Raw genomic sequence first — 26,561 nt, forward strand, 5'->3', positions numbered from 1 at the left:
TTGAAGCACATGAAAAGACGATATGGGGAAAGAAAAGGATCAAAAGAAACTGGCAATGTTACAGACGGACACAATTCAACAACAATAATGCTGAAATGACTAAGGAGACGGATCTATCTATGCCCCCTCGACTCCCAGTGTTAGTCATCTTATGGAATTGATGAGATCATAATACAGACACGATGAGCGAGGTCTTGCATGTGGATCTTGTGAGGAGAGGTAATTCGAATACTATGTTACTTGTGAAAATTAAGATGTGTTGTGGTAGAATGCAAAGGTTAATATGTAGAGGTTGAGTTTTTTTAGGTGGTGTCTCACCGGCGGTTATTGGACTTGCTGGGAATATCCATGGTAGTGATGACCGGAGTGAGGATTGAGATTTGTTCGGGGTTAATGGGCCTCTTACCAAGTTGATCTTTACGGGGTTCACGAGCCTCGTTTTAGTACGGTATTTGTGATTTTTGGGAGTAACAAATTTTAAATTAAATTAATAGAAGGGAGATATAGGCATAGTTTAGATCTCCTATGTTAAATTCTAGCTTAATTACAAAACGCAAACGTTATAGACATGAGTTAAACTATCTCTTAAATATTTGAAAATTGATTGTAGTCACATGCCGATTTGATATTTGATGCAATTTCTTCTTAACATAAATCTATATCAACTATCTTGCTGCTTAGTTCTTTCAACGTATTCCATTAAAAAAAATATATATGAAAACTAGTTATTCCATATACTTTCGTTGAAACAGGAAAACTCCTTCATTATATGTGACCGAAGTCTAGTGCAGTTATTCTCCAATCGTATAGATAGGGGAAAGAAGATTAAAATAGAAAATAACACAAAACAAAACTTACGATAGTGCATTTATTATACAATCCATAATAATAGTGAAATTATTAATACAATTCTTAACGGTAGGAGAAATTCCAAAATCCAAACAGATAATTAAATGAAAAAAAAAACATAAGAAAAAAGAATAATTTAAAAGAGAAGCATATCAATCTTACTTATGGCTTAATATTGCGTGTTCCCTCGCTGTTCCTAGATATAATAGGCGAGTCCGTAGGGAGAACAGGAATGCTTTGTTCATGCCTGAAAAAGTTAGTAGGATCAACCTTGGTTTTAACCCTTACGAGTTTGTCGAAGTTACACTTAAAGTACTTGTAGCCCCAACTAAGCGCCTCTATATAGCTCGTCCTATTCTTCTGGTTCATCCCAAGATCAAGATCTCTATAGTTCACGTAAGCTTCCCTTGGAAACATAGACACGTAAGGAGCCATGTAATCGTACAGGTTTTGCATCCACTTCACGTGCTTTGCCGTGCCCTTTTCGCCGTCTAGCCAGGCAGTCAAATACTGGATCATGAAGATCGTTCCCTTCCTGTGAGGGAAAGGGATTTGGGTCTCTGAAACCCTGCTCATCGCTCCGCCGTAAGGTGTCAATATCGTGAGAGGAATATCGTCTTTTAGAAACCTCTTCCAAATGCCTTCGAGCGCAGTGTCAGGTATCGGGTATCTAACGAAGTCTGATTTTGCTTTGAAGGCGATCTTTGATGTGGCTTTTGCTTGAAGCAAGGTTTCGGTCGGGGTTCCAATGGGATAGCCAGCAATGTACAAGACAGACTCAATCCAGCTCATTTCAGTTCCCTCCTTTATGGTCAGCCCTAATTCCGGGAACCCCTTGAGCATGACTGGGACGAGTCTACTGGCCGATCCGAGATATAGGCCTTGATAAGATGTCGATATCGTTCTTTCTGTTGTATTCTTCCCGAGGCTCGCGGTTTGAATAAAGACCCTAATAAAGAGATCTTCATCGAGCTTGTCCACGACTCGTTGCCATCGGTGAAGAAGTTTCGTCGCTCCTTGCTCTAGGGTTTTTGTGATGGTAAAGACCGTCACAGTTTCGGGGACCGCGACGAGCTTGATTCTCCACCACAAAATGATCCCGAAACTCGCTCCACCACCGCCGCGGATCGCCCAGAAAAGATCCTCTCCCATGGACTCCCTATTGAGAATTCTCCCCTCTGCGTCAACAATCAAAGCGTCGGCCACGTTGTCAGCCCCAAGGCCGTATTTCCTCATCATGGAACCGTAGGCACCTCCGGTTATATGCCCGCCAATACCAAGCGTGGTGCAAAGGCCGGCGGGGTAGCCTAGGGTTTTGCTTTTCTGAGCGATCCTGAAGTAAACTTCTCCGATCGTGGCGCCGGCTTGAATCCAAGCCGTTTTATTTTCAACGTTGACCTCAATTCTGCGGAGATTGACAAGATCCAGGACAAAGAAAGGTGTCTCAATTTCGGAGGCATACGAGAGACCCTCGTAGTCGTGGCCTCCGCTTCGGACTCTCAAGTGTATTTTTAGCTTTTTCGAGCAGATAACGGCGGCTTGGACATGGGAATCGGACAAGGGTGTGAAGATGAAGTCCGGTTTCGGAACTGACGGTGTCAAGTACCTTAAGTTTTGAGCTGTAGATTGAAGGACGGAAGTGAAGAGCGTGTTGTTTTGAGGGAAGAAAAGCGTATTTAGAAGTGGCAAAACGGAGAGGTCAGAATTGAGTGACACACATTGGACAAAATTCTTAAGAGTTGTTGAAGATGAAACTGCCAGTGAATTATCGTACGACAGAAAAAGCACAATGAAAGATAGTAACATGCGGTTGGTTGATACTTTACTTGGTTTCATTTTTTTGTTTGATTTCAGTTCTTAGAGCTATCTCAACATATATACAAATAATTTGGTCTATGTGCTATGTGTGACCTGCTTATGCGGTAATTATTGGTTGGTGCAATATCAATTAGCTCAAAGGTCTCATTTTAATCAATAATGGGGTTGTTGGAGGGGCAATATTCAGACGCGCAGACATGCCAAAATTTTCGCGTATCGGTAGATATGAATGGCGCAATTCAGCTAATTGATGCATATTTGATAATATTGTATCCACTCTTATATGGTCTGTAAGCAATCCAGCGTATTTATCCACAGCTAATCTTATATGGTTGTAGTTAAACTAACTTAAACTATTTAAAATTGCCACTAAGCTTTGATAATTTGCTATCCATGCTTTTCTCTCTTCGCTGGAATAAAAGTAAAGCTACCATTTATGTTTGAGACAGAGTCGTGTTTTAAAAATGTTACACATTTTAATTTTGGTCGTATTTTTTCATGAATGTTTATATTTCTCTAGTATTTCCCTAATTTTTGTAGGTCGTCGTTAACATAAGAGGAACTTCAATGGTCGGTTCGGATACGGGGGCAAATGATTATAAATTCGAAGACGAGTATTTTTATCATGATATATGTAAGGGAATATAATTATAGTTGGTCAATTTTAAACTTACTGGTACAGCGATATACGAGTATTAAGAAGTAAAAATACTCGAGTTTATCAATTAGATCATAAAAGTTCAAGGATAAGTTTCTTTAATTATTTTATCTTTCGCGTGCTATCAAAGTCTTACTATTCACGACACCATTTGGCTCTATAAAGAAAGTGCTTATAAACAAAGCCAAAGTATTTCAAGCTGGCTATATATGGAGCTTTGGAAACAATTTAAGCGAGACCTAAAGTATTCAATATTACTTACACATTTAATCTTTGCCCATTTAATCTTTTGGGCAATTAGGCCTATAACCAAATAACTCACTTTCTTTTTGAATAATAGCCAAATTTTAATTTTATTAAAAAAAAATCCATTAAACTCGCAGTAAAATAATTAATTACAAAGTAAATTATTGCGGGACCTACTATGCTATTTTTTAGTTAATTAATTTATGGACTATTTTGAAGAATAGCCAACCAATATTAAGTGACTAGTCCATTTTTCATTTTATTAAGTAAATAGCCCAACTTTAATAGACTACCTAAACTATCTCTATCATCCACAACCTCCCTTAACCCTAACTCCTTCCCTCTCACCGCCGCACCAAACCTCTCCGACGACGACTCCTCCACCACATCCGCCGCTGCCACACCCTCCTGCTCCGGGATTTCGAAGCTCCGGCGAGTCCAAAGACTGGATTTCTCGCATAACTGTTTCACTGGCGAGATTCTGATGACCGAGCTCACTCGTCTCCCGAGACTGTTGACTCTCCGCCTTGATTCTAACCGGTTCGACGGAGGCCTCGAAGAATCCTCGCCGCAGAAAAATTAAAGAAGAAGAGAAAGAAAAATCTCTGATTTTATTGATTCACTGTAAATTCGCGAATAGATTAATTTAATTAACGTACTTGAGTGAGTTAGGTTAATTAATTAACTGATTCGTGAAGGATTTAAAATTCATAAAAAATTTACAAAAATAAGAACTTAAGTCAATTGATATTCAAAGCATTCAATTAATTAACCTAATTCCTAATTCAATCATTTAGTAAATTAATTTTACTCACAAAAAAAATCAGAACCTAAGTTAATATTCAACAAATAAGTTCATTAATTAACCTAACTCATTCCAGTACGTTAATTATAAATTAATCTATTCGCGAATGAAGTGAGGGCATTATGGTCTGAGCCGAATATATGAGTTATTTGCTTAATAAATTGAAAATTGGGTTATTCCGCCAATAAGAATGACAAACTTGGTTAGTTACAACAAATTTGTGCCAATTTATTACAGACCTGATATGCTAAAATCTTAAAAATAAAAATAAAATAAAATAAAAAAATAAAAAAGCTAGAGAATAAATAATTGCAACAAATACTTGTTAAATCATTCAAGCAAAAAAAACGTACTTGAGAACCATGTCAAGCTTTAAAGAATCATCAACATAGCATGGACAACTCTTGCACGCAAAGTAATTACGAGCTCTGAAGTTGACACTGTATGATAACGTGGTGATTCTAAAAGCAATCTCTCAATGTTATTTATTTTCAAAGTTTTACAATTTATTTCGTAGAGATTTCGATACGCATTCATAAAATCCGTATCGTTTGCAACCTTATGTCAAACCCAATGGAATGTTGATAATTAGTGAGTATGACCGCTCCACACATTTCTACAAAAGAATCACGTTAAACGAATTAATTATCAAAGCTAATTTTTTAGTTTTTAGTTTTTGTTTTTTTATTTCTATGCCATTTATTAAAATAATTTATTAGTTAGGATTGAAATTGCAATTTTTTTCTTTTTTTTGAAAAATGAGTGAGCCATTTCATTAATTTGAGTCAGCTAAATCAATTGCTATAACGTGTGCAATACAAGGCAGGCACTCAAAAAGCCAACAAGCAGCACCGTTGTGGAAAGTAAAAGAGAAAGTAGCTAGAAAGTGTGCGACTCCATTTTCATCTCGAGGAGTGAAGAGACACATTCTAGCAAGAGAATTTCGAGAGCAAGAGGCGAATAACGGAGACAATCGGCTCGATGTGGAAGGGCGGACACCGAGCAGTGATAGTCTTGACAAGGCTGAGACCGATGGCAACAGAGATGCTCTGCGTTTTCGCGAGGAGGAGGCCCTCCCGGAGGGCCAGAGATTACGGACTGCCGAGAGATGGCTGCAGAAAGCGCCGACGAAAGTGCCCGCGCTGTCTTGAACAACACCTCCTAAACTTGTACCCACGCCCGAGTTGGGAATCGCCGTGTCGATATTCATTTTGAGCTTACCCGAAGGAGGAGGAGACCATTTTTGCTTGGCTCGGGAAGGACGGGTAATCTTGACCCTAATCCTGACCATCTGGAACTCGTGCAGCCAGGTACCAGCGGCCTCCGGGATAAGGTGAACCGACTGCGCCTCGCTGCCATGTACTAAGGCGTTTCTGCCTTTCCAAATGAGGAAGCATATGGTCGACAATTGTTCTCATTCCTCACGAGAAAGATGCGGCCAGATGGAGACGATGAAGTCGCCGATCTGCCACATTTTGGGCACCAGAGGGCACGTAAAGAAGACATGGGCCTAGTCTGCATAGGAGCCACATCTAGAACAGGATTTAGAACACTGAAGCCGTCCGTGAGCGAGCCACATTGCAATTATTACACGTTGACAATAATAATGCAAACAACAGATTGTGCTAATATTAAAAAAAAATTAATAAATTATTATGCATTTAATTACATAAACCTTGCTATATTATAACGATACTATTATGCATTTAATAACTTAAACCGTGACTATATAAATATAAAAGTGGTTTTATTATTATTATGTTAATCAAATTTTTTATAACGTTGGTTACATAATGATTTTTAAGATTTTTTTTATAGGTCAAATAAGTAATTAGGGATTGAATTAACAAAAAATTGGCTACGTAAGCCACCTAAACTATATGAATTGTAAATTAGCCAACCTTTGGTAAATAATTTGTAAATAGCCAACTTGCATACGTGGCAGCCAATTAACTACCTAAAATATATGTTTGGTTGTGTTAAATAAGGCTTCTATTAATTTGTTAATAAGTTTACTTGGCTATTTATAAGAAATTAACCAAAGGTGGGCTATATCTCAATCCACTATATCCGTGTGGCTATATAACTTAATAACCCTTGAATTAAACTATCTACAAAGTAGATGTGTAATAGGGTTGGATTAATCGGTTATGTGTTATCAACGCAAATCGATACTTTGTTTTTGAAACCTAAACCAACCAATTTCAATGATAAAATCAAACCAAACCAAATAAAATATAACCGCGTTGTTTTGAGTTTGTTTTTCGGATTATTCTTCTCGACACTTAATTTTATAACTAGAATGAAATCGTGTATGTGTATTGTATTTAATATGCTATGTCAAATAAAATTAAAATTTTGCTTATCTTAAGGTAATTTACATATTATTAACACTCGAAATCGGGTCAACACTGAAGATCCGTTGGCACTTCAGCCCAAGGCCAGACCTTGAGGCTGCACGTATAGGTTGGGTGTCACCAAAAGCCTGAGATCGTCGACCTCCAAGAGATAGTTATTGTTATATTATGTTCATCATCTGTGAGAGGAAACAAATGTGAAATAGAGGGACCCAGAAGGTTTCCATTCGGCGGGCACTCCGACGCTAAACATTAGTATTGGTGTAATGTAAACGTATATGGAGCGAACGCCCTCTATGCTCGGAAGTGTATTAAAGCGGATTTAGTGATTTAGAGTGAGGATTCTAGAGAGTATGGGCATCCTTAGGTTAGTCATGACTTAAAGATTGTGGCTTTATGAGTCCTATTTATAGGAGTTGAGATGGTGTGAGTGCACGGACTGGGCCGTGAAGAGAAAGCCTGCGGATTTCTATTAGAAGGGCATTGCGCCAGGCCTTCGAGGTCGTGGCAGGGCCTGTTCGACCAAAGGCGAGGCCCGCAAGGCCAGTGGCGAGGCCTGCAAGACCGTGGCGAGACCCGCGAGGCTAGTGGCAAGGCCTACGGGGCCGTGGCGAGGCGTTGGTAGAGCCTCGTGCTCCTAGGCCGGTCCTAGGGATTTCGGGTGGACCGCCAGAGTGGGATTTCCACTCTTGTTTCCGAGGCCTGCCTAATGTTGGTATGGCCTCGCTAGGGGCCTTGCGAAGCCTGGGCTTCGCGTTTGTAATCCCCGGAGCCTCGCATTTGTCGAGGCTTCTAAGCCTCGCTGGAAGCCCACGAGGCCTGCTCTCGCAGGTTGGAAGCGAGCGAGGCCTGCTCTCATAGGCTGGGCCTTGCTTGTGGCTCGCGGGGTCCGCTTTAATCCTTGGCAAGGCTCGCGTTCGGCTTTGACTATGGGCTTTGAGTCTTTGCTGATAGTTGGCGTTTCCTTGGCGGGATTGATTTGGTTGATGTTAGTGTTCAATTATGAAGGGAGGATTTTCATCCTACAACATTAACCCCTCGATTTCTTGTATGACTTGTTGTACAAGAAACTGACTTTTGACGTCGCTGTCTTTGAACTGGGAGTATGTCTGTTAAGAGCACCTTGCCTGTTTTTCTTATTGACAAAGAATTATCGCTTCTCGGGACCTCAAACTTACGCTGCATGTTGCAACATAATATATTGTATGAGGAAAATTGATTTAATACACTAAGTTTTCCTCACCCCGAGATCAACAAACCTAGAGCCAGTAGATAAATTCCTTGCGCCAAGGCATACTATGCACCATGGACCCCTTGATGCAAAGATGTTGCACAATCCTAATAATATCACATAGCACCGTACGCGGACTTCCCATCGCCAAGATGTAGTAGAATCCTCATGTAAAGCCGCACCGTGGACTTCCTAGTGCCATGACGCCGCACGTTGGACTTCCAAGCGACAAGACGCTACACCGTGGAATGCCCATTGTGAAGAACCCACGTCGTGGATTTCCAACGCTAAGACGACGTGCACTCAACATGTCACTTTGCGACGTGGACTTCCCAATGCCAAGACGTCATGTCATGGACTTCCCAGCGCCAAGACACCACATCGCATATTTCCTAGCACCAAGATACCATGCTGCGCGCACGCCATAATTCTTTGCTTGGGCCTCACTTCTTGAATTATGCCTTTAAGACTGTACACTTTAGGCAACTCCCCAACTTTCCACGCTTCCACGACAAATTGTGTGCGCCACAACGCAATTCCTCGCCCGCACGCCAACTTCACTCCTTTATGCCAAGGGCATGTGTTACGTCAAGGTAGGACACCACAACCCTCGTCGCACCCAAATTGCATTCACATCCTATCATAAAGATGCTGTACTCTCTCGTGTGCCATGCCACGCTTCGCGCTCCATGTCCGCATTCCACAACGTGCCTTCTTGCCTGCCATGCAACTCCTGGTGCCAGGCAGCTTAGCCCAGCGCCAAGTCCACACCATATAATTCATCGCGCGCCAAGCCACACCGTGGATAAAAAAAATGGGTCAACATCATACATTTCATGGACTAAAAAGTGCCGCTTACCTCTACCACGTTGTAGACCAAAAAATGGTGCCAACCTCGTACGTTGTGACTAAAAGTTGTCGCGGACCTCTCCCGTGTTCTATCACAGTCTCGATGCGAACTCCTCTATGGAATCATCAAGTGCCTTGTGCAAATTCCCATTGTAACTTGAAATCCAAGGCCACACAATATTCACGGCAAGCCCTTTTTGCTATGGACCTCCTTGAATGTTGCCAACCCAACGTGGACAAGTGCATCTCCGGCTTTCCTAGGCCCAAATTGTCTCATAAGCCTAATAAGCCTTCACAAGCCAGAAGGTCATTATAAATACATCATTCCACTCAAGACCCATAATAATTCTCGCAATTTAGAGAAATTCTACGTTTCTCTCAACTCAATAGTTCTCAATTAAAACACGGTCTCCCTCTATTATTGAGATGAAACTGTGATCTCCCATCTCACTGTGATCTCCGGACTGATGTTGACTATCGGAGAGCGCATTGAAAAAAATCCTTGTAAACCCTCTTAATTTACATATCTCTCGTTTCTTAAGTAATGACGAACCACACTCCGACAAGGCCAAGATGACAGATTATAATATTTTACCACCATGTAGTTCACGTCTGACCCTAGATCCATCTACGTGCGGCTCTAAGTGTTGATCTATTCTTTAGCATTAACACGTATTATAGAAACCATTTTCCTACAAGCTTAAAAATTACTTGAGTTTGTTGTTTTTTTGTGGATTTCTCGCATTTTTAACACGCAAGATAAACATACATGGGGTTCGCCTTTATAAACATATATCAACTCTCGAATTCACTAATTTCAAAATTTCGTACATTGGAATGTATCTAGATATATGATAAATGAAGGATGAGAATTTCAAGTAGAAGAAATTTATTAAAATCATTCGCGTATTCAAACTTAAATACATTTCGTTAAATAGTTTTCCACCTTCCTCTCCATAGACATCCATAAGCATGACAGAGTTTTACTAATAATAACTTAATAAATAATGGTAATTATAAGAATAATTAAGTGCAAAAAAAGGTTCCAGATGACGCCAATGTCAATACAATCTAAACATTCTGTAATCGATATATATATATATATATATATATATATATATATATATATATATATTTCAGCCCTTACACTGTAAGGACGGCTGTGGAAGAGTTGGGATGCTTTGTTCATGTCTGAAGAAATTATCAGGATCGACCATCGTCTTAACCATCACCAGCTTGTCAAAATTACCTTTGAAATACTTGTAACCCCAACCACTAGCCTCTAAAAAGTTCGTGTCGTTTAATTTGTTCATTCCGAGATCAAGATCTCTGTAATTCACGTATGATCTCCTTGGAAACCGCGAAACATACGGAGCCATGTAGTCGTGTACCTTCCTGATCCATGCGAAGTGCCTCGCCGGATCTTTCTCGCCCTCTTGCCATAGAGACAAAAACTGGATCATGAACTTCGTTCCATTCCTGTGAGGGAACGGGATTTCGGACTCTGATACCTCACTCATTTTCCCGCCATAAGGTGTCCATATCATGAGCGGAGAGTCTTCTTCCTTAAGCCTCTCCCACAAACCCTCCAGCCCCGTCTCGGATATCGGTTGGTTCACGAAGTCCGACTTTGCTTTGAAGTAGTTCTTGAATGTTGACTTTCCCTGGAGAAGAATCTCTGGCGGTGTCCCAGTTGGGAAGCTTGCGATGTATAGAACAGATTCAATCCAGCTCATTTCCACGCAGTCTTTCTTCGCTAACCCTAATTCTGGGAAACCCTTCTGCATGACACCAATAAGCCTATTAGAGTCTCCGAGAAATAGAGCTTGGTAGGCCGTGGAAATGGTTTTCTTCTTTCCAACCACTTGTATGATTGCCCTGATGAAGAGGTTCTCATCGATTTTATCCACGACTTGTTGCCATTTCTGTAAAACATTTGCTCCTCCTTGTTCAAGCGTCTTTACGACAGTGAATACTGTCACGGTCTCGGGTACTGGAACGAGCTTGATCTTCCACGAGAGAATGATCCCGAAGCTCGCTCCGCCGCCGCCCCGGATCGCCCAAAACAGATCTTCTCCCATGGCTTCTCTGTCGAGGATTCTTCCCGCGGCATCGACGATTTTGGCGTCAATGACATTGTCAGCACCGAGGCCGTGCTTCCTCATCAAAGACCCGTAGGCTCCGCCAGTGATGTGCCCCCCGACGCCGAGGCTCGTGCATAGCCCAGCTGGGAAGCCACGGACTTTGCTCTTCTCGGCGATCCGGTAATAGACTTCTCCGATGGTGGCACCGGCTTGAATCCATGCAGTGTCATCTCGAATATTGACGTTTATGAGCCGTAGATTCGAAAGGTCGATGATAGCAAAGGGCGTTTCGATCTCAGTGACGTAGGAAAGGCCCTCGTAGTCATGGCCTCCGCTGCGGACCCGGAGATGGAGGCCGAGTTTCTTGGCGCACGTGACCGAGGCTTGCACGTGCGACTCGTGAAGAGGGGTGAAGATGAAATCGGGTTTTGGCGCCGAGGGGACTAAGTATCGGAGATTTTGAGCGGATGATTGGAGGATGGTGTTGAAGTAGGAGTCTTTTGGAGTGAATAAGGTTGTTGAGATTGGAAGGACTGAGAGTTCGGAGTTGACTGAAACACATTGAGCGAAGGTTTCTACGGTTGAAGCTGCAAATGATTTGGGTGAATACTGGAAGAGGTGAATAACTAGTATTGCTAATAGTGGTGCTGAGGCTGGTTTGTTCCAAATTACCATTTTTTGTGCTTTTGAATAATTTAATTATAACCTCCACTGCACTTTTCGTACAGGATTAATGGTGCTGTGACTACTTAGGATGGCTTTTACCTTTTTATACACAAAGAAGTCAAGAGTTTAATATAACTTGAGCATTACGTAAGGTATCGGTTGTCTGACGAATTTAATTATAACCACCACTGCACTTTGCACCAAGTTATATTAAAACACAAGATGTCATCGCTTCGCTTTAACCCCAAGAAATGGCTACCCTTTCTTGCCTTCGAGGTTATTTATCTTGACTTCATCCCATTATACGTCCACTTTGAAATTGCGTTCACTAATAACGTAAAGCTAGCAAAATAACCAAAGCTAGCAAATATATTCGGACAAACAAATATATATATATATATATATATATATATATATATATATGAAGTTAATATAAAATAAATTTGTGTACAAAATCCAAACAAATATATCTTGACTAATTAAACAATCTTATAAATAAAAAAGGTTTGTGGCCCATGAAAATATCGACGAATCATAATAATGTTGCATATAATAAGAAAATGTACTTTTATGTATGGCAAAAACTAAAATATATAGATATTTAGTAGACGTATCGTTAAAATGTACTTATATCACGTGACGAAGTGACTTACTGTAATGTGTACATTTCAATTTAGCCCTTCTCAAAGCGAAAAAAAATATTCATGCCGCAAAAGAAATCCCTCTTTATGGCAAACAAGACTTTAGATATAATATTATATCTGCTTTACGCTTTCTATTTGTACCTTTGACGTTAACAGTCAGTTATCTAGATATTTTATTTTATTAATTACACTGCACGTTTGCATACCATGTAAGTAACTATATTTAATATGAGACTAACGTTTGCGCAGTTTAACCACAGAGATAGGATTGAATCTTTCGTTCGAACTTAAAGAATATAGAGCTTAGACGAGTTTCAAAAGATATTTTCGTAAAATAGAGTCCTTTTGGCATAAGTTGAAAAATGACGGAGGATCGATGCTCATGAAATAATGAAATGACTAAATCAACAGACGCCTCACATTGAATAAATAAAATAATAGTAACTCTTAAGTCATTTTTTATTATTATTATTATTATTAACACTTATAGACACGTGGCGTGGGCGGACTTGATCACGTGTCATTGAATCCGTGAGATTGGTGATAAAATATTTCTCTTAACAAGTGAAGAACGTGATAATCGATTTCTCAACCTCTTGGACACTTATATAGAGGGAATATAATTTGGTTTGTTAATCTTTGTTTGCGAGAGATAGAGTGAAATTTTGTTCTCCTACTCTAGAGATAATGAAAGTAGATTGTTTTCCTTTTTAGAGATAGAATGGGGATTGCGTTTTACTGAAATAAAGGCAAGCCTCCCTTGTTGAGATAGAAAGGGGGTTGCATTTTGCTGAGGTAAAGGCAAGCCTCCCTTTTTTGAGATGGAAGGGGAATTGCTTTTTACTGAGATAACGGCAAGCCTCCCATTTTGAGATCTATGGAAGGAGAGTTGTCATTTGCTGAGGTAAAGGCAAGCCTCTTCTTTTTAGATGAAAAGGGGGTTGCCACTAGTACAAAATATAGCATCAGGTGCGACTTTTTTCGCACCTGAAAGTGCAAAAGTCGCACCTGAAAGTACTTTCACGTGTGACTTTAGATGCGACAAAGTCGCACCCGAAAGTCCGCACCTGATAATCCTCTTGATTATCAGGTGCGACTTGTCGCACCTGAAAGTCTTGACTATCAGGTGCGACTAGTCGCACCTAATGCTCTTTATCTTTTTTTTAAAAAAAAATATGCTAATTATATATTACAATATATAATCAGCATATTAAAACTAATCAAAACTAATTTCATTATATTCCTAATTGATAAATTACAATATATCTTAATTTTAATTTCATTAACTAATTACAATCCTAATTGATAAATTACAATATATCAAAACTAATTAAAACAAAAACAAATTTAAACTAATCACATTATTACAATTACTAATCAATTAACTAATTAACTAATTACAATTCTTAATTGATAAACTAATCACAAATTCTAAACTAAACACTAACCTGCAGAGACTCGGGACGAGGCGAGCGCACGGCAAATGAAACTTGAAAACTTGAAATCGAGTTACAAAACTTGAAAACTAATCAAAATGACCCACTAGCGCTTAAGCCATCATAACTCGAGCTAAAAACTTGAAATCGATTGATTCTAGCGGAAAATGAAAGTAGACTCATGTAACTTTCTAACGAGATATTACAAGCATATATACGACAAGAATAGCTATCTCAAAAACAGCCCGTAATTCACTGTTACAATTCTGGAAATCCCGTTTTACTGCTGCGAAACACAAACTTTGGAAATTCATAACTCATTCAATACTCCATGGATTTACATGTTCTTGGTCATTTTAGAAAGCTCATACAGTCTACTATCCATGAAAAATATCCACAAAAATTATCTCAGACCATATCGGACTGTCTACGTCCGTTTACAGAGGCTCTTCAAATAGTTTATCAAATCAAACGAAAATTCGAGAAATCATCACAACTCATCATTAATCCAAGTACAACCACCAAGAATTCGAGTCCAATCACATAAAAAACACATCAAAACAGCTCGGAGAAGGAAAGCCCCAATTCAAAAATAAGAACCCTAATTTTCAGATTCAAAATTTGGGAAAAAAATCAATTCCTCACCTTGAATTGAAGATGGTAATACGAGCTTAAATCCTTCTCCTTCGACCTTGTACCACTCCGAGAAGCTTCAAGGACAGCAAAACCGAGAGAGAGAAAAAGAAAGAGATTCAAACCCTTGATCTTCATGTATGGGTTTTGAAGATGAAGAGCAAAGAAGTAGACAAGATGGAGAAGATGACGAACGTACACTTACCTCGAAACCAAGATCCGGTCTTCGTTTCTTCTTCCCCGAGCTCTCTCTCTCTCTCTCTCTCTCTCTCTCTCTTTCACTTCTGATCTCCCTCTACCTCTCTCTTCTGCGTTTTTTTTTCCTTGTTCTCTTATCATCTGGTGGTCCTTGTTTTTAAAACTGAATGAAAAAATGAGGGGGAGAATTGGCCCAGTTAAAATTTTAAACAATCAGGTGCGACTTTGTTGCACCTGATAGTAATTTTAAACTATCAGATGCGACTAGTCGCACCTGATACTCAAAAGCAAAAAAAAAATTTAGCGAAATTTTTTATACTTCGGGTTGAGAATCTGGTGCGACTAGTCGCATCCGAAAGTCATTTAGATGCGACTTTTAGGTGCGACTAGTCGCACCTGATAGTCATGCGCATCAGAAAACCAAATTTGTAGTAGTGTGCATTTTGCTAAGGTAAATGCAAGCCTCCCTTGATAGAAAGGGGGTTATCTTTTGCTACGTAAAGGCAAGCCTCCCTCGTTAAAATGGAAGGGGATTTGCATTTTGCTGGGGTAAATGCAAGCCCCCCTTGTTGAGAAAAAGAGGTCGTCTTTCGTTGAGGTAAAGACGAGACTTTCTCCATCTTTCAACCCTTTGATCAAGTCTTTGAGCTTTCCGCTTTATTTCTTCGGCCGAGCTTGCCTTGCTTCTTTATTTTTTTTATTGGAATGTTTTTCGGCTAAGAGAAAATCCATCATGATAATAACAACATGAATTTCATTATAGGCTCATACAGAATAACACTGTATTTGATAAACCGAATAATTAAATAAAAGAATTTTTTTAAAAAGTATTTGTTTGAATTATTAGGTCCATCGATAGTGTTAGAATTATATGTCATTAATGTTGATAGGTCTGTTTACTAAAATGTGAGGTTTGAAGCGAATTTAGAAAAAATGGATTTTAATGAAAATAACTATAACTTTTTTTATTTTTTATTTTTTTATTTTTTTTTTTTATAGATTTGGACACATCTATTAGTCATCTCAATGTTTTTAACCAAAATCAACTAAACTATAATTTTGAACCCTTCTATTAGCATGCTCAAAGTATAATGTCCATCTTACTCTTTAAATTCATTTTTTCTTAGTTTTTTTCTTTCCTTTTTTTTATTTTTTCTGTTTTTTTTTTCTTTCTCTCATCTTCTCGTTGTTCTCTTTCTCTCTCGTCTCTCTGTTCTCTTTCTCTCTATTTTCTCATCTTCGTTTACGCCCCTCCCAAGATCGGTATTGTCCGCCGACATGACGTGAAAGCACCGCAGTTGGGATGAGTCCGTGGGCCTGATCCGCGATGCGTGCGATCAGCCCTGCGATGCGGCTCTTCTCACGGCAAGCCTCACGAGAAATTTTTAGCATCTTCTGGAACCCAAATATTTATTTCTTTTTGTTGGAATTTTTGAGTTATTGTTTATTGAAAATAGTTTTTTTTAATGGTTTTTTGGGATGAACTATTTTTTTAGCTCGTTGTCTACAATCTTATGTAATTATAAACATGTATTCCGATTACAAAAATTTGTAGATATAAATGGATTGGATTGACTGAATTTGGAAATAGTGTTAAGAAGAAGAAAAAAAAAATAGAAAAATGAAAAACGAAAAAGAAAAAAAAGGGAAAGAAAGAAAAAACTGAAGAAAAATGAGAAGAAAAATATTAAAGGATGACATAGATATTGCACCTAGTGCATTTTGGGCAAGCTAATATAAGTGTTATAAATTATAGTTTGATTGGTTTTAGAGAAATTGCCTTCAACTACTACCATTTGATAAGTATTTTTCAATTTACCACCAAAACCTAATTTGACCAAAAATACTAGTAAGTCACTTGTACAAATACAACTTTACCATCAACATGATGTCAATAATTGAGTACAATTGTTGACACAGATGTCAACAATTGAAATCTATTGTTGACATCTGTGAGTTTTTGTTCAATGTTTGTTGACATGATGTCAACAATCGACATTTATTGTTGACATTTATGTCAACAATTGACATAAATTGTTAACATCAATTGTTGAGGGTAAAATTGTATTTGTACAAATGACTTAAATCTATTGTTGACATCTATGAGTTTTTGGTTCAATGTTTGTTGACATAGATATCAACAATCGACATCTATTGTTGTCAACAATTGAAATAAATTGTTGACATAAACTGTTGAGGGTAAAATTATAGAGATTTGTAACTAACTAGACCACTTTAAACATGTGATTTTGGATCTAGCCTATGTTTGACAATTTTTAGGCATATAGCCATATGGCTTATGTGGCAATAATTAAGGTCTAATTTGCCCTTATTTATTAATAAATTCGTCACTTTCTCTCTCCTATTTTTTTCAAATAATTTTTTTTGCATCAAAACTTCAAAAATTCGTATCTTTCTCATACAAACTCGAAATTGAGTGATTTCAAATCCTACAAATTTGTGTCGCCGAGATCTACAAAAATAGACCCAATGTGTTTGATGAAAAATTATGTTTAATGCATCATATTTACATTTCCATTTTTTTTATAATTTCAAAAAATTTCCGTTATTTCCATATTTAAGGTAGATTTTTCTACATATGTATTAAACATTATTTTTCATCAAACACAATGGATCTATTTTTGAAGATCTCGGCGCCACGAATCCGTAGGATTTGGAATCACTCAATTTCGAGTTCATATGAGATAGATATGGTTTTTTGAAGTTTTTATGTAAAAAAGTGTAGGAAAAAAATAGGAGAGAGAAAATGACGAATTTATTAATAAATAAGGTTAAATAGGACCTTAATTATTGCAACATAATCATGTTGGCTATTTACCTAAAAATTGTGAAACATAGGTTAAAAACAAATTTCATAGTTTCATTTTGACTATTTCGCTACAATGCCCAAAATTATATTTGTACAGATAATTTAGTAGTATTATTTTGGTCAAATTGAGTTTTTTTTGTGAGAAATTAGAAAAAAAAAAATTAAATAGTGATAGTTTAGGCAATTTCGCTTGATTTTAAATAATAATAAAAAAAAAACATTGAATGACTAATAGATGTCCCCAAATCCCTTTTTCACCGTATAATGTTGGAATTAAACGACTTAATGTGGTAGATGGAGTATTCGTTCAGTGGACCTTTACGTGGGCTTTCACATATAGAAGACCAATTAAAGAGGGTTAACTACTGGACATTAGGATAGACTTTTTGAACTGGGATATTATTTAAAATGGACTTCTGCATGGACTTTCATAATATACCATAATTAGAAAAATTGACATATATATTACCATTTGTTAACTCATTCTTCATTTTCCGCCAAAATATTAGACAATTCTATTAGTGAACTCAATGTACAAATACTCTTTTATCCTTATTTTATTTTTATTTTATTTCCCAATTGAATCTCTTGTTCACTCTCTTTCAATCTCAGAATCTCATCTCTTCTCAACATCGTGTTTCTCTTCGATCTTCCTCATCGTGTTTCTTCTTCACGCCCGATTATTCAGCCGGAAAGTCTCAAGCCTCTCTGGACCGTCGTCCTCGTCGCGAGACAAACTGCCGAAGAAATCTATGTTTCCGAAGCTCAGCTTCAAGAACCGAACTCCCTCAGACGCGGACAAGGCCGAGAGCTCAGCGCTGGAAGGATGGGATAAAAAACGTAATCCATAGAGGAAAGACGAAGAAAGAAGAATGTCTGTCGCAGCGACGGCTTCAGGTTTTTTCGGCGCTAAAGCGTGGGCGGCAAATGTGAAGGTGAGCAGTCCGGCGGAGAAGAGTGGGACTGAGTGCTCTTCTTGACCGCAGAAGAAGGCAACGGCTCACCACATTAAGACTCGCCCGAAGACGACAGCACCGTGGGAGCTCCGCCGCAAGCCCACCGTTTACGCTCCTCTTCCTCCGTTCCCTCGCGATTGGATCGTCTTCGAACCTGCCGCCAATCAACCTCTTGCCGCTCGCTCCTACGAGTAATTTTCATTTGCATTACCATTCTTTTTCTTTTTCTTTGTTCTTTTTTTTTTTGGTAACGTAAGCTTTGTTTTCATCAGTCAATAGCTTGTTTGTTTATGGAACCGTGATATTAAACGAAAGCTTAATGGTTATGGTGTTAGGGTTTTAAGTCCCTAAAATTAAAATCCTAATTCCATTCAAGAGAACCAAAACCATAGATCTTAATAGCGGAAGCGTACCTGAATCCATGGATTGCAAACACCAAGATTTGGGATGATCTTCTGATTGCAGTTTGCCTGAGTCTGGAGAATTCTTGTTGATGGGGATACAAGAAAAGATCGTACGTACTACAATCAGGGACCTACCCTGTTATTAATAACTGTCAGGCAGTTACTAATAACTATTGCTTATTTCTAATTTGGCCCCTCATCAAATTAGATTAGCACTTATGGTAGCCACATAATAATTTCATGACAAATATGTCCTTAAGTCACAAACTTTATTCTAAATTAGACCACATCAATTTTGACTTAATTAATAATGACCCAACACATTTATTTAATGACATTAGTAGTCCCAAAATTATTCTAACAATCTCCCACTGGACTACGCATGTATAAAACAAATGTGCCAACCTTAGCGCGCAAAAAAAATTGTCATTATTATGATGTGACATATTACAATCTCGTCCATCAATTACATCGATATAGGATCAAAGTTGTTTTCGTTGTATCAATCACAACTAAACACGTCAATGGTCACATACATCAATATAATCAAATGACATAGATCAATCATGAATATGTGGTAGATAAAATTATATGCAAGGTGATCTTTTCATATCAATTTTATCCGATCCTACTTTAAAAGAGATCAAACTTTATCCTGAATATGCAAAATGTAATAAACTAATACCATAAATCTGATCAGAAACAATAAATATGTGTGTTTACAAACAACACAAGCAAACATAAAGCACAGAACATAAATAAAACAAATAAACAAACTCCCACCGAATCTAGATATCCTGAAGCTCTACAACACACATATGAGAAGTGTGAGTTTGAAAGACCTTCGGTGGTAGACCCTTTGTAAGAGGGTCCGCTATCATGGAGTTTGTTCCTAAATGCTCTATGTAAATATTTCCACTTTGCACTATTTCCTTAACAACTAAGAACTTGATGTCGATATGTTTCGACTTCGTTGAGCTCCTGTTGTTGTTGGAATACATTACGGCTGATTTATTGTCACAATATAACTTAAGCGGTCTTTCAATTCATTCCACAATTCGCAGCCCCGTGACAAAATTCCTCAGCCATATACCATAGTTGGATGCCTTATACATACATCCACCAAAAAAAAAAAAAACCATAGCCTGATGTGGATCTCCTACTGATTTGGCATCCGTAAAATCAGAGTCAGAATAACCAATGATCTCCAAATGGTCTGACCTCCTATTGTGAGCATGTGATCTTTTGTTCTTTTCAAGTACCTCATGACTCGTTTGGCTGCTTTTCAATGATCCATACCTGGAATACTTAAGTATCTGCCTAAAACTCCAACAATATACGCAATATCCGGACGCGTACAAACCTGAACATACATAAGACTCCCAATTGCCGAAGCATAGAGAATCTGTAGTGCTGGACCTTTATCTTTAGCATCCTCACTTTTCCTCTTAAGATTCTTACTTTTAGAGGTACTTGCGAAATGAGTACTTTCAGTCTTATCTTGCTTCAATCTTTCTTCCTCTTTAACACAAAATGAAATGAGCTCGTTAAGAGACCATTTCTCTTTCTGGCAGTTATAACTGACCTGAAATTGACTAAATTTAGGAGGAAGAGATATAAGGACCAAATGGACAAGCAAGTCATCCGATAACTCAAGTTTGAGTCCTTTCAGCTTTGAAGCAATATGAGACATTTCCATAATGTACTCCCTTATGTTTTCATTGCCCTTGAACTTCATTGAAATAAGCTTCTTTAAAAGAGTGCTCGTTTCAGCCTTATCGCTCTTTTCAAAGCGCTTTTCGATTTTGGCAAGAAAATCTTTGGCATTGGTGATCTGTTCACACCGTACCCCTAAAAGCTTTAGGTATGCCGCGTTTGATGATCATAAGACTCATTCGGTTAGAACGGTCCCACTCCTCATAGATCCGCCTATCATCGGCGGAACTAGCATCCGCAAGAGAAGCCGGCTTATCCATTCTAAGCGATAAGTCAAGATCCATGCAACCAAGAACAATCATCATGTTCTCATTCCAATCCTTAAAGTTGTTACCATTAAGGACCGGAACCGAATTGAGATTAGCAGATACAGTAGCAACAACTGAAATAGAACAATATAATCACATAAACATATATACACACAAAAATTTAACCTTAGTAAGCAATAAAATTCAAATAATGGTAAATCCCATCCCAAGATACCTAATGCAACATCAATATCAAGTCTTTGGACAATGATATTAACTGCTAATGGTAATCTTGTTGTAACGATCAAACACTAACAATAAGGCTCGTAAAAAATTGACCTATCTTTGGATCGATCAATTATTCACAAGTAAAACTTTATAATTGTTACATGTTTATCATCACAAATATGTATATGTAATTTGGCCAGTCACTAATCTTCCTTTGGGCCGACTAGTATCCGCATAAATTAACACATACACAACATCCAAAAATTCTTCATAAATAATCTACACAAGAGAGGTCACTTTGGCGACATTTTTGTTTCGACTATTTATTAGGAATAATGGACAAATATTTATTTATAATATACCATTAATTTGAATTACTAAAGCTTCATGCCATATATGTGCATTAATATATAATTATGCACTAATGCATAAATATCATGCATCGACTTAATTAAATCATGCATACAAAAAACAAATATTAAATCAATGGTAATCTGATATATATGCCCATGCGGAAAGAATCCATAATTATTTCAACATGTATAGCAAAAAAAAGATATGTTGAATACGTTCATAATGGGGAAAGTAATATTTCCTTAAACATGCTATACACTAAAGTAATTGTTATGTATAACTAGGGAAAGACAAAGTAATTATTACGTATAACAAATTCAAAGCCGAAGCAAACAATTATATCAGCCGCAATTCAATTCATATGCGACAAAAAAAAAAAATGCCAAACAGCATTATCGCAAAAGCAAAGATGCAAAACCAACTTTGACCGAATGAAGTAAAATCGCAATACAGTATGTTCGACATCGAAATACGACAACGACTAAAGATCCCAAAAAAGAAAAAAACTTTTATTATCTGTACCACATTGATTGTTGCCGATGAAAACAAGCAGATTCTCAAAAATTGAAATCAGGTTGCTCTGCTACCAATTGTTAGGGTTTTAAATCCCTAAAATTAAAATCCTAATTCAATTCAAGAGAACCAAAACCATAGATCTTAATAGCGGAAGCGTACCTGAATCCATGGATTGCAAACACCAAGATTTGGGATGATCTTCTGATTGCAGTTTGCCTGAGTCTGGAGAATTCTTGTTGATGGGGATACAAGAAAAGATCGTACGTACTGCAATCAGGGACCTACCCTGTTATTAATAACTGCCAGGCAGTTACTAATAACTATTGCTTATTTCTAATTTGGCCCCTCATCAAATTAGATTAGCACTTATGGTAGCCACATAATAACTTCATGACAAATATGTCCTTAAGTCACAAACTTTATTCTAAATTAGACCACATCAATTTTGACTTAATTAATAATGACCCAACACATTTATTTAATGACATTAGTAGTCCCAAAATTATTCTAACATATGGATGATCTGCCGTGGTAGGAACAAGAAAAAATATATATAGAAATAACGGATGTGTGATGACATTGAAAAAATTATAAGAATCACGTGACAGCAGTAATGTAATTGACTTAAGAACTTTGTATGTCAAATAAAATAAAATGTTTGGTTTTCACTTGCAATTATCACATTTCCATTTATTTGTTTAATTTAATTTTTATGAGGAAGAAAAATCATGTTTGGCTACTGCATGTAAACATAATTTAAATAATACTCATAGTCAAGATCTTAGAACAATGTGATTTTCACATATCATTATTAGAATTATTAGAGAGTGAGAAAATCTATCTCGATCTATGACGAGAAGAACGAAGACGGTGATAGAATAATCGGAATTAGTTTCTTCTCTTTTAGTCTTGATAGTTTTCTTGTGAAGGCTCAGATGAATTGAGTAATGGGTTGAGAAATGACCAAACCATATGATTAGCTTTATATAGACCCACCATCAAAGCATATATGGAAATTACCTTTTATTAACCAAATGAATTTATCTTATTTATTATTAAACCCCAATAGATAATACACTTGAGCCACATTATTTCTCACATACAAAGTCCACTAATGGGCTTTAGAAAATATACGGTCTAACATTCTCCCACTTGGCCCATGTGTTATACCATATAGCTTAATAATTCCGTAATTGCGCATAGTATAAGATAAATCCATCATATTATTGGTTACATCATAAAGTCTCTATCAAGTATGAAAACTAATAATAATCATAGCAGTTGTACGTCAATTTATTGACATAGTCCCTTCCATGTATCACAATACTAGTTTCACACTTAACATGACACATAATAAGGTATTCATAATGGTCTGAATCATGATCATATAATGCATTTATGTATATAATAATTATAAAAGAAAACAAGATTCATTACTTCATATCAGAAAAAAAAAAACGAGCTCAAAGTGTCAATCACATAAAACATAAAATAACATCAATGATGACATCCAAGGATCCACATTCTTTCGACATGTTCAGTAAATTCCTTTGGGGGCATTCCTTTCGTTAATGGATCTGCAACGATAAGCTTTGTGCTAATGTGATTGATTGACATATTATTGTTTCTTAATTTCTTCTTTAACGACACAGTATTCCAATTCTATAAGCTTAGCACCTTTCGAATACTTGTCTTTCTTGGAAAAGAAGATTGATGCGGAACTATCACAGTAAATTTTCAAGGGCTTGGCGATTCCAAGTCCTGAAATAAAGTTTCGCAACCATAAAGCGTATCCTCAAAGCATGCTACGAATTCAGCTTCAATAGTGGATGCAACACTGACAAACTGCTTCACACTTACATGAAATCACTAATATGGTTAAAAGAACAAATAACCAAAAGTGGATTTTCTGTAATCCAAGCATCTGGTAAAATCTGATTTTGAATATCCAATCACCTCAAGGTGATTAGATCTCTTATATGTGAGCATATGATCCTTCGTTTCTTGCAGATACTTCAGTACTTTCTTTGCAGCTTTCCAATGATCTATTCCTGGATAACTTTGACATCTACCCACCATTCTGACAGTAAAATTGATGTCTGGCATGGTATAAGTCTATGCGTACATCAACCTTCCAGCAATAGATGGATAAGAAATTTGTTCCATTTGTTTGTGTTCCAATTCGTTCTTTGTACATTTATTAAGACTAAATTTGTCTCCCTTCTTAATTGGAACCACACTTGCAAAACATTTGTCCATCTTGTATCTCTCTAGAACTTTATTAATATATGCTTTCTAAGACAATCTCAACCATCCTTGTCATCTATCACGGGATATCTCTATCCTGATCACATTGGATACCTCACTCATGTCTTTCATTTCAAAGTTATAGATAGAAAATCCTTCATTTGACGTAATAAACCAAGATTGTTAGTAGCAGGCAAGATGTCGTCAACATACAAAATCATAATTATAAACTTACTTCCACTGATCTTCAGATATATACATCGATCAACAATATTTTCTTTAAATTCAAAAGATGTAATGGTATCATTGAACTTAAGGTACTATTTTCGGGAAGCTTGTTTAAGTCAGTATATTGACTTCTTCAGTTTACACACCATATGTTCCTTTCCGTCAACCACAAAACCTTCAGGCTGATCCATGAATGCTTCTTCCATTCAGAATGACAGTTTTCACATCCATTTGATGGAGCTCTAAAACATAATGAGCTACCATTGCCATAACAATCATCAAAGAGTCTTTTTAGAGACAGGTGAAAATATCACATTGTAGTCAACACCTTTTTTCTGGGTAAAACATTTGGCAATGAGTATGGCCTTGTGTCTTTCGATATTGTCATTTGAGTCGAGTTTGGTCTTGAAGACCCACTTGCACCCGACTCATTTATAACCTGCAGACAATTCAACAAGGTCTTAAACTTTGTTGTGATCCATTGATTTTAGCTCTTCTTTCATGGTGTCTAACAACTTAATAGAATTATCACTTTCTATGCCTTGTGAAAACAAAACTGGATCATTATCAAGTCCTAAGTCGTATTCCGACTCTTGTAGATAAACCACATAATTATTAGAAATAGCGGATCTACGTTCTCCTACAGATCATTTTAATGCGATTTCTTGTTGTTCATCTAAGATAGGTTCATTTGATACAAAATCATTCAATGGTGTTTGGTCGTTAATTTTTTTATCTTGCATATCATTATCATGGTCGACATGAACAAGAACAACAACTTGAAAAGAAGGTAAATGCAAAGGTACTTGCACTTTGACTTCTTGGATTTCCACATTACGTGGTTCCAAACTCCCATTGACTTCACCATTTTCGATGAACCTAGCTTACCAATTTCAACAATTCTCGTACTATGGTTAAGACAACAGAATCGATACCCTTTAAATTTTTCTGGATAACCAATGAAGAAACCACTGATTGTTCTTGAGTCTAGTTTTCTTTCATGTGGAATATAAATTTTTACTTCCGCTGGGCAACCAAAAACATGCAGGTGCCTTAAACTAGGTCTTCTTCCCGTCCACAGTTCAAAATGTGTCTTAGGAATTGCCTTATTGGGAACCCTGTTCAATAAATAAATAGCGGTTTTTAAGGCATGTATCCACAAAGATTTGGGTAAAGAAGAATTGTTTTACATACTCTTAACCATATCTATTAAAGTATGATTATGCATTTCTGCTACACCATTTTGTTGTGGTGTTCCTGATACAGTGTATTGAGCACAAATGCCACGAATATCTAGGAACTTAGCAAAAGGACCAGGGCGCTCTCCATTTTCATCATATCTTCCATAGTATTCACCACTTCTGTCAAACCTAGCAATTTTCACCTCTCTATCTACTTGTCTTTCAACTTCATCGACAAACACACCTCTAGGGGATCTGCCGATTGAGATTTTTCATGTAAAAAATAGACATATCCATTACGTGAAAAGTCGTCGATAAACGTGATGAAATACCTTTCTCCACCAAGTGATGGAACGTCAAATGGCTCACAAATGTCGATATGTATAACTTCAAGGAGCTGTGAGCTTCTTGTGGCTGCTTTCTTAAGCGTGTGTCTTGTGTGCTTTCCCTTAATACACTAAACACAAACACTACAAGATCAGTAAATCTGAATCAGGTAGGATACCATTATTTACCAACTTTTTTCATTCTTTCTTTGGATATATGATCCATACTTTTATGCCACAAGTGAGCTGATAATTCATTAGATAGACATGACATGTACAACCAGAAGAAATCAATCAAGTATTATGATGAACTTAAGCCATATTAGATTCAAAGAGTACTAAAGCACTAGGCTTACCCTTTCTGCCGAAGCATGTCTTGTGTTTCAGGCAATCTTTCTTCTGGTGTCCAGTCTTATTACATAACCGACACACATCGTTGCTTAGTTCCTTCTTGTGGATTTGGACAGATGAATCATTAAGCTTTGATAGTCCTTGCTTGCCATTTCCATTATTCTTCCATGGTTTCTTTCCAGCTCCTTTATGAACAACGAGATTCGCATAATGATTTCCTGGTTTGTTAAGCCTCGCTTCCTCTTGAATGGGCATACTTTGTAATTCATGCACATTCCATTTATCCTTCAGATTATTGTAATGCACGTGAAATGTACCATACTAAGGAGGTAAGGAAGTGAGGATGAACGTTACGAGGAAATTTTCATTCACTTCCATTCCCATGGTCCTTAGTCTTGTTGCAATATTCTTCATTTCGACAACATGCTCATCCATCAAACTTCATGGTGGTTAACTTACCCATTAGTGCCCCAGCCCATGACTTATCAACCGAGTCATACTG

The 26,561-nt window shown here is 37.4% G+C and overlaps 1 protein-coding gene and 2 pseudogenes across 2 annotated transcripts; all 3 read right to left on the reverse strand.

Annotated features, from left to right (window-relative positions):
• Positions 1-745: 745 nt before the first annotated feature.
• Positions 746-2,694, reverse strand: LOC149384814 (monolignol oxidoreductase AtBBE-like 13 pseudogene; annotated as a pseudogene).
• A 7,024-nt stretch (positions 2,695-9,718) lies between these two features.
• Positions 9,719-11,634, reverse strand: LOC149384815 (monolignol oxidoreductase AtBBE-like 13). 2 transcript variants are annotated; one of them, XM_089625864.1, is made up of 2 exons: positions 10,676-11,634; positions 9,719-10,594 (listed from the first exon to the last, which is right to left on the reverse strand). In XM_089625864.1, exons 1-2 carry the CDS (start codon positions 11,570-11,572, stop codon positions 9,950-9,952), a joined length of 1,542 nt encoding a protein of 513 aa, XP_089481990.1. In that variant the 5' UTR covers positions 11,573-11,634; the 3' UTR covers positions 9,719-9,949. The 2 variants fall into 2 exon arrangements, with proteins under 2 accessions (XP_089481990.1, XP_089481989.1); XM_089625863.1 differs by having other exon boundaries at positions 9,719-11,634.
• A 6,340-nt stretch (positions 11,635-17,974) lies between these two features.
• Positions 17,975-20,664, reverse strand: LOC149384816 (uncharacterized; annotated as a pseudogene).
• Positions 20,665-26,561: the final 5,897 nt, after the last annotated feature.

This window comes from Urtica dioica, chromosome 9 (assembly GCF_054948205.1).
Source record: "Urtica dioica subsp. dioica isolate 48M chromosome 9, U.dioica_male_clone48M_v1_H2, whole genome shotgun sequence".
Lineage (NCBI taxonomy): Eukaryota > Viridiplantae > Streptophyta > Magnoliopsida > Rosales > Urticaceae > Urtica > Urtica dioica.

Excerpts from the sequence above, each read along its gene's own strand:
- LOC149384815 (XM_089625863.1), bottom strand. The coding sequence starts at position 11,572 with ATGGTAATTTGGAACAAACCAGCCTCAGCACCACTATTAGCAATACTA.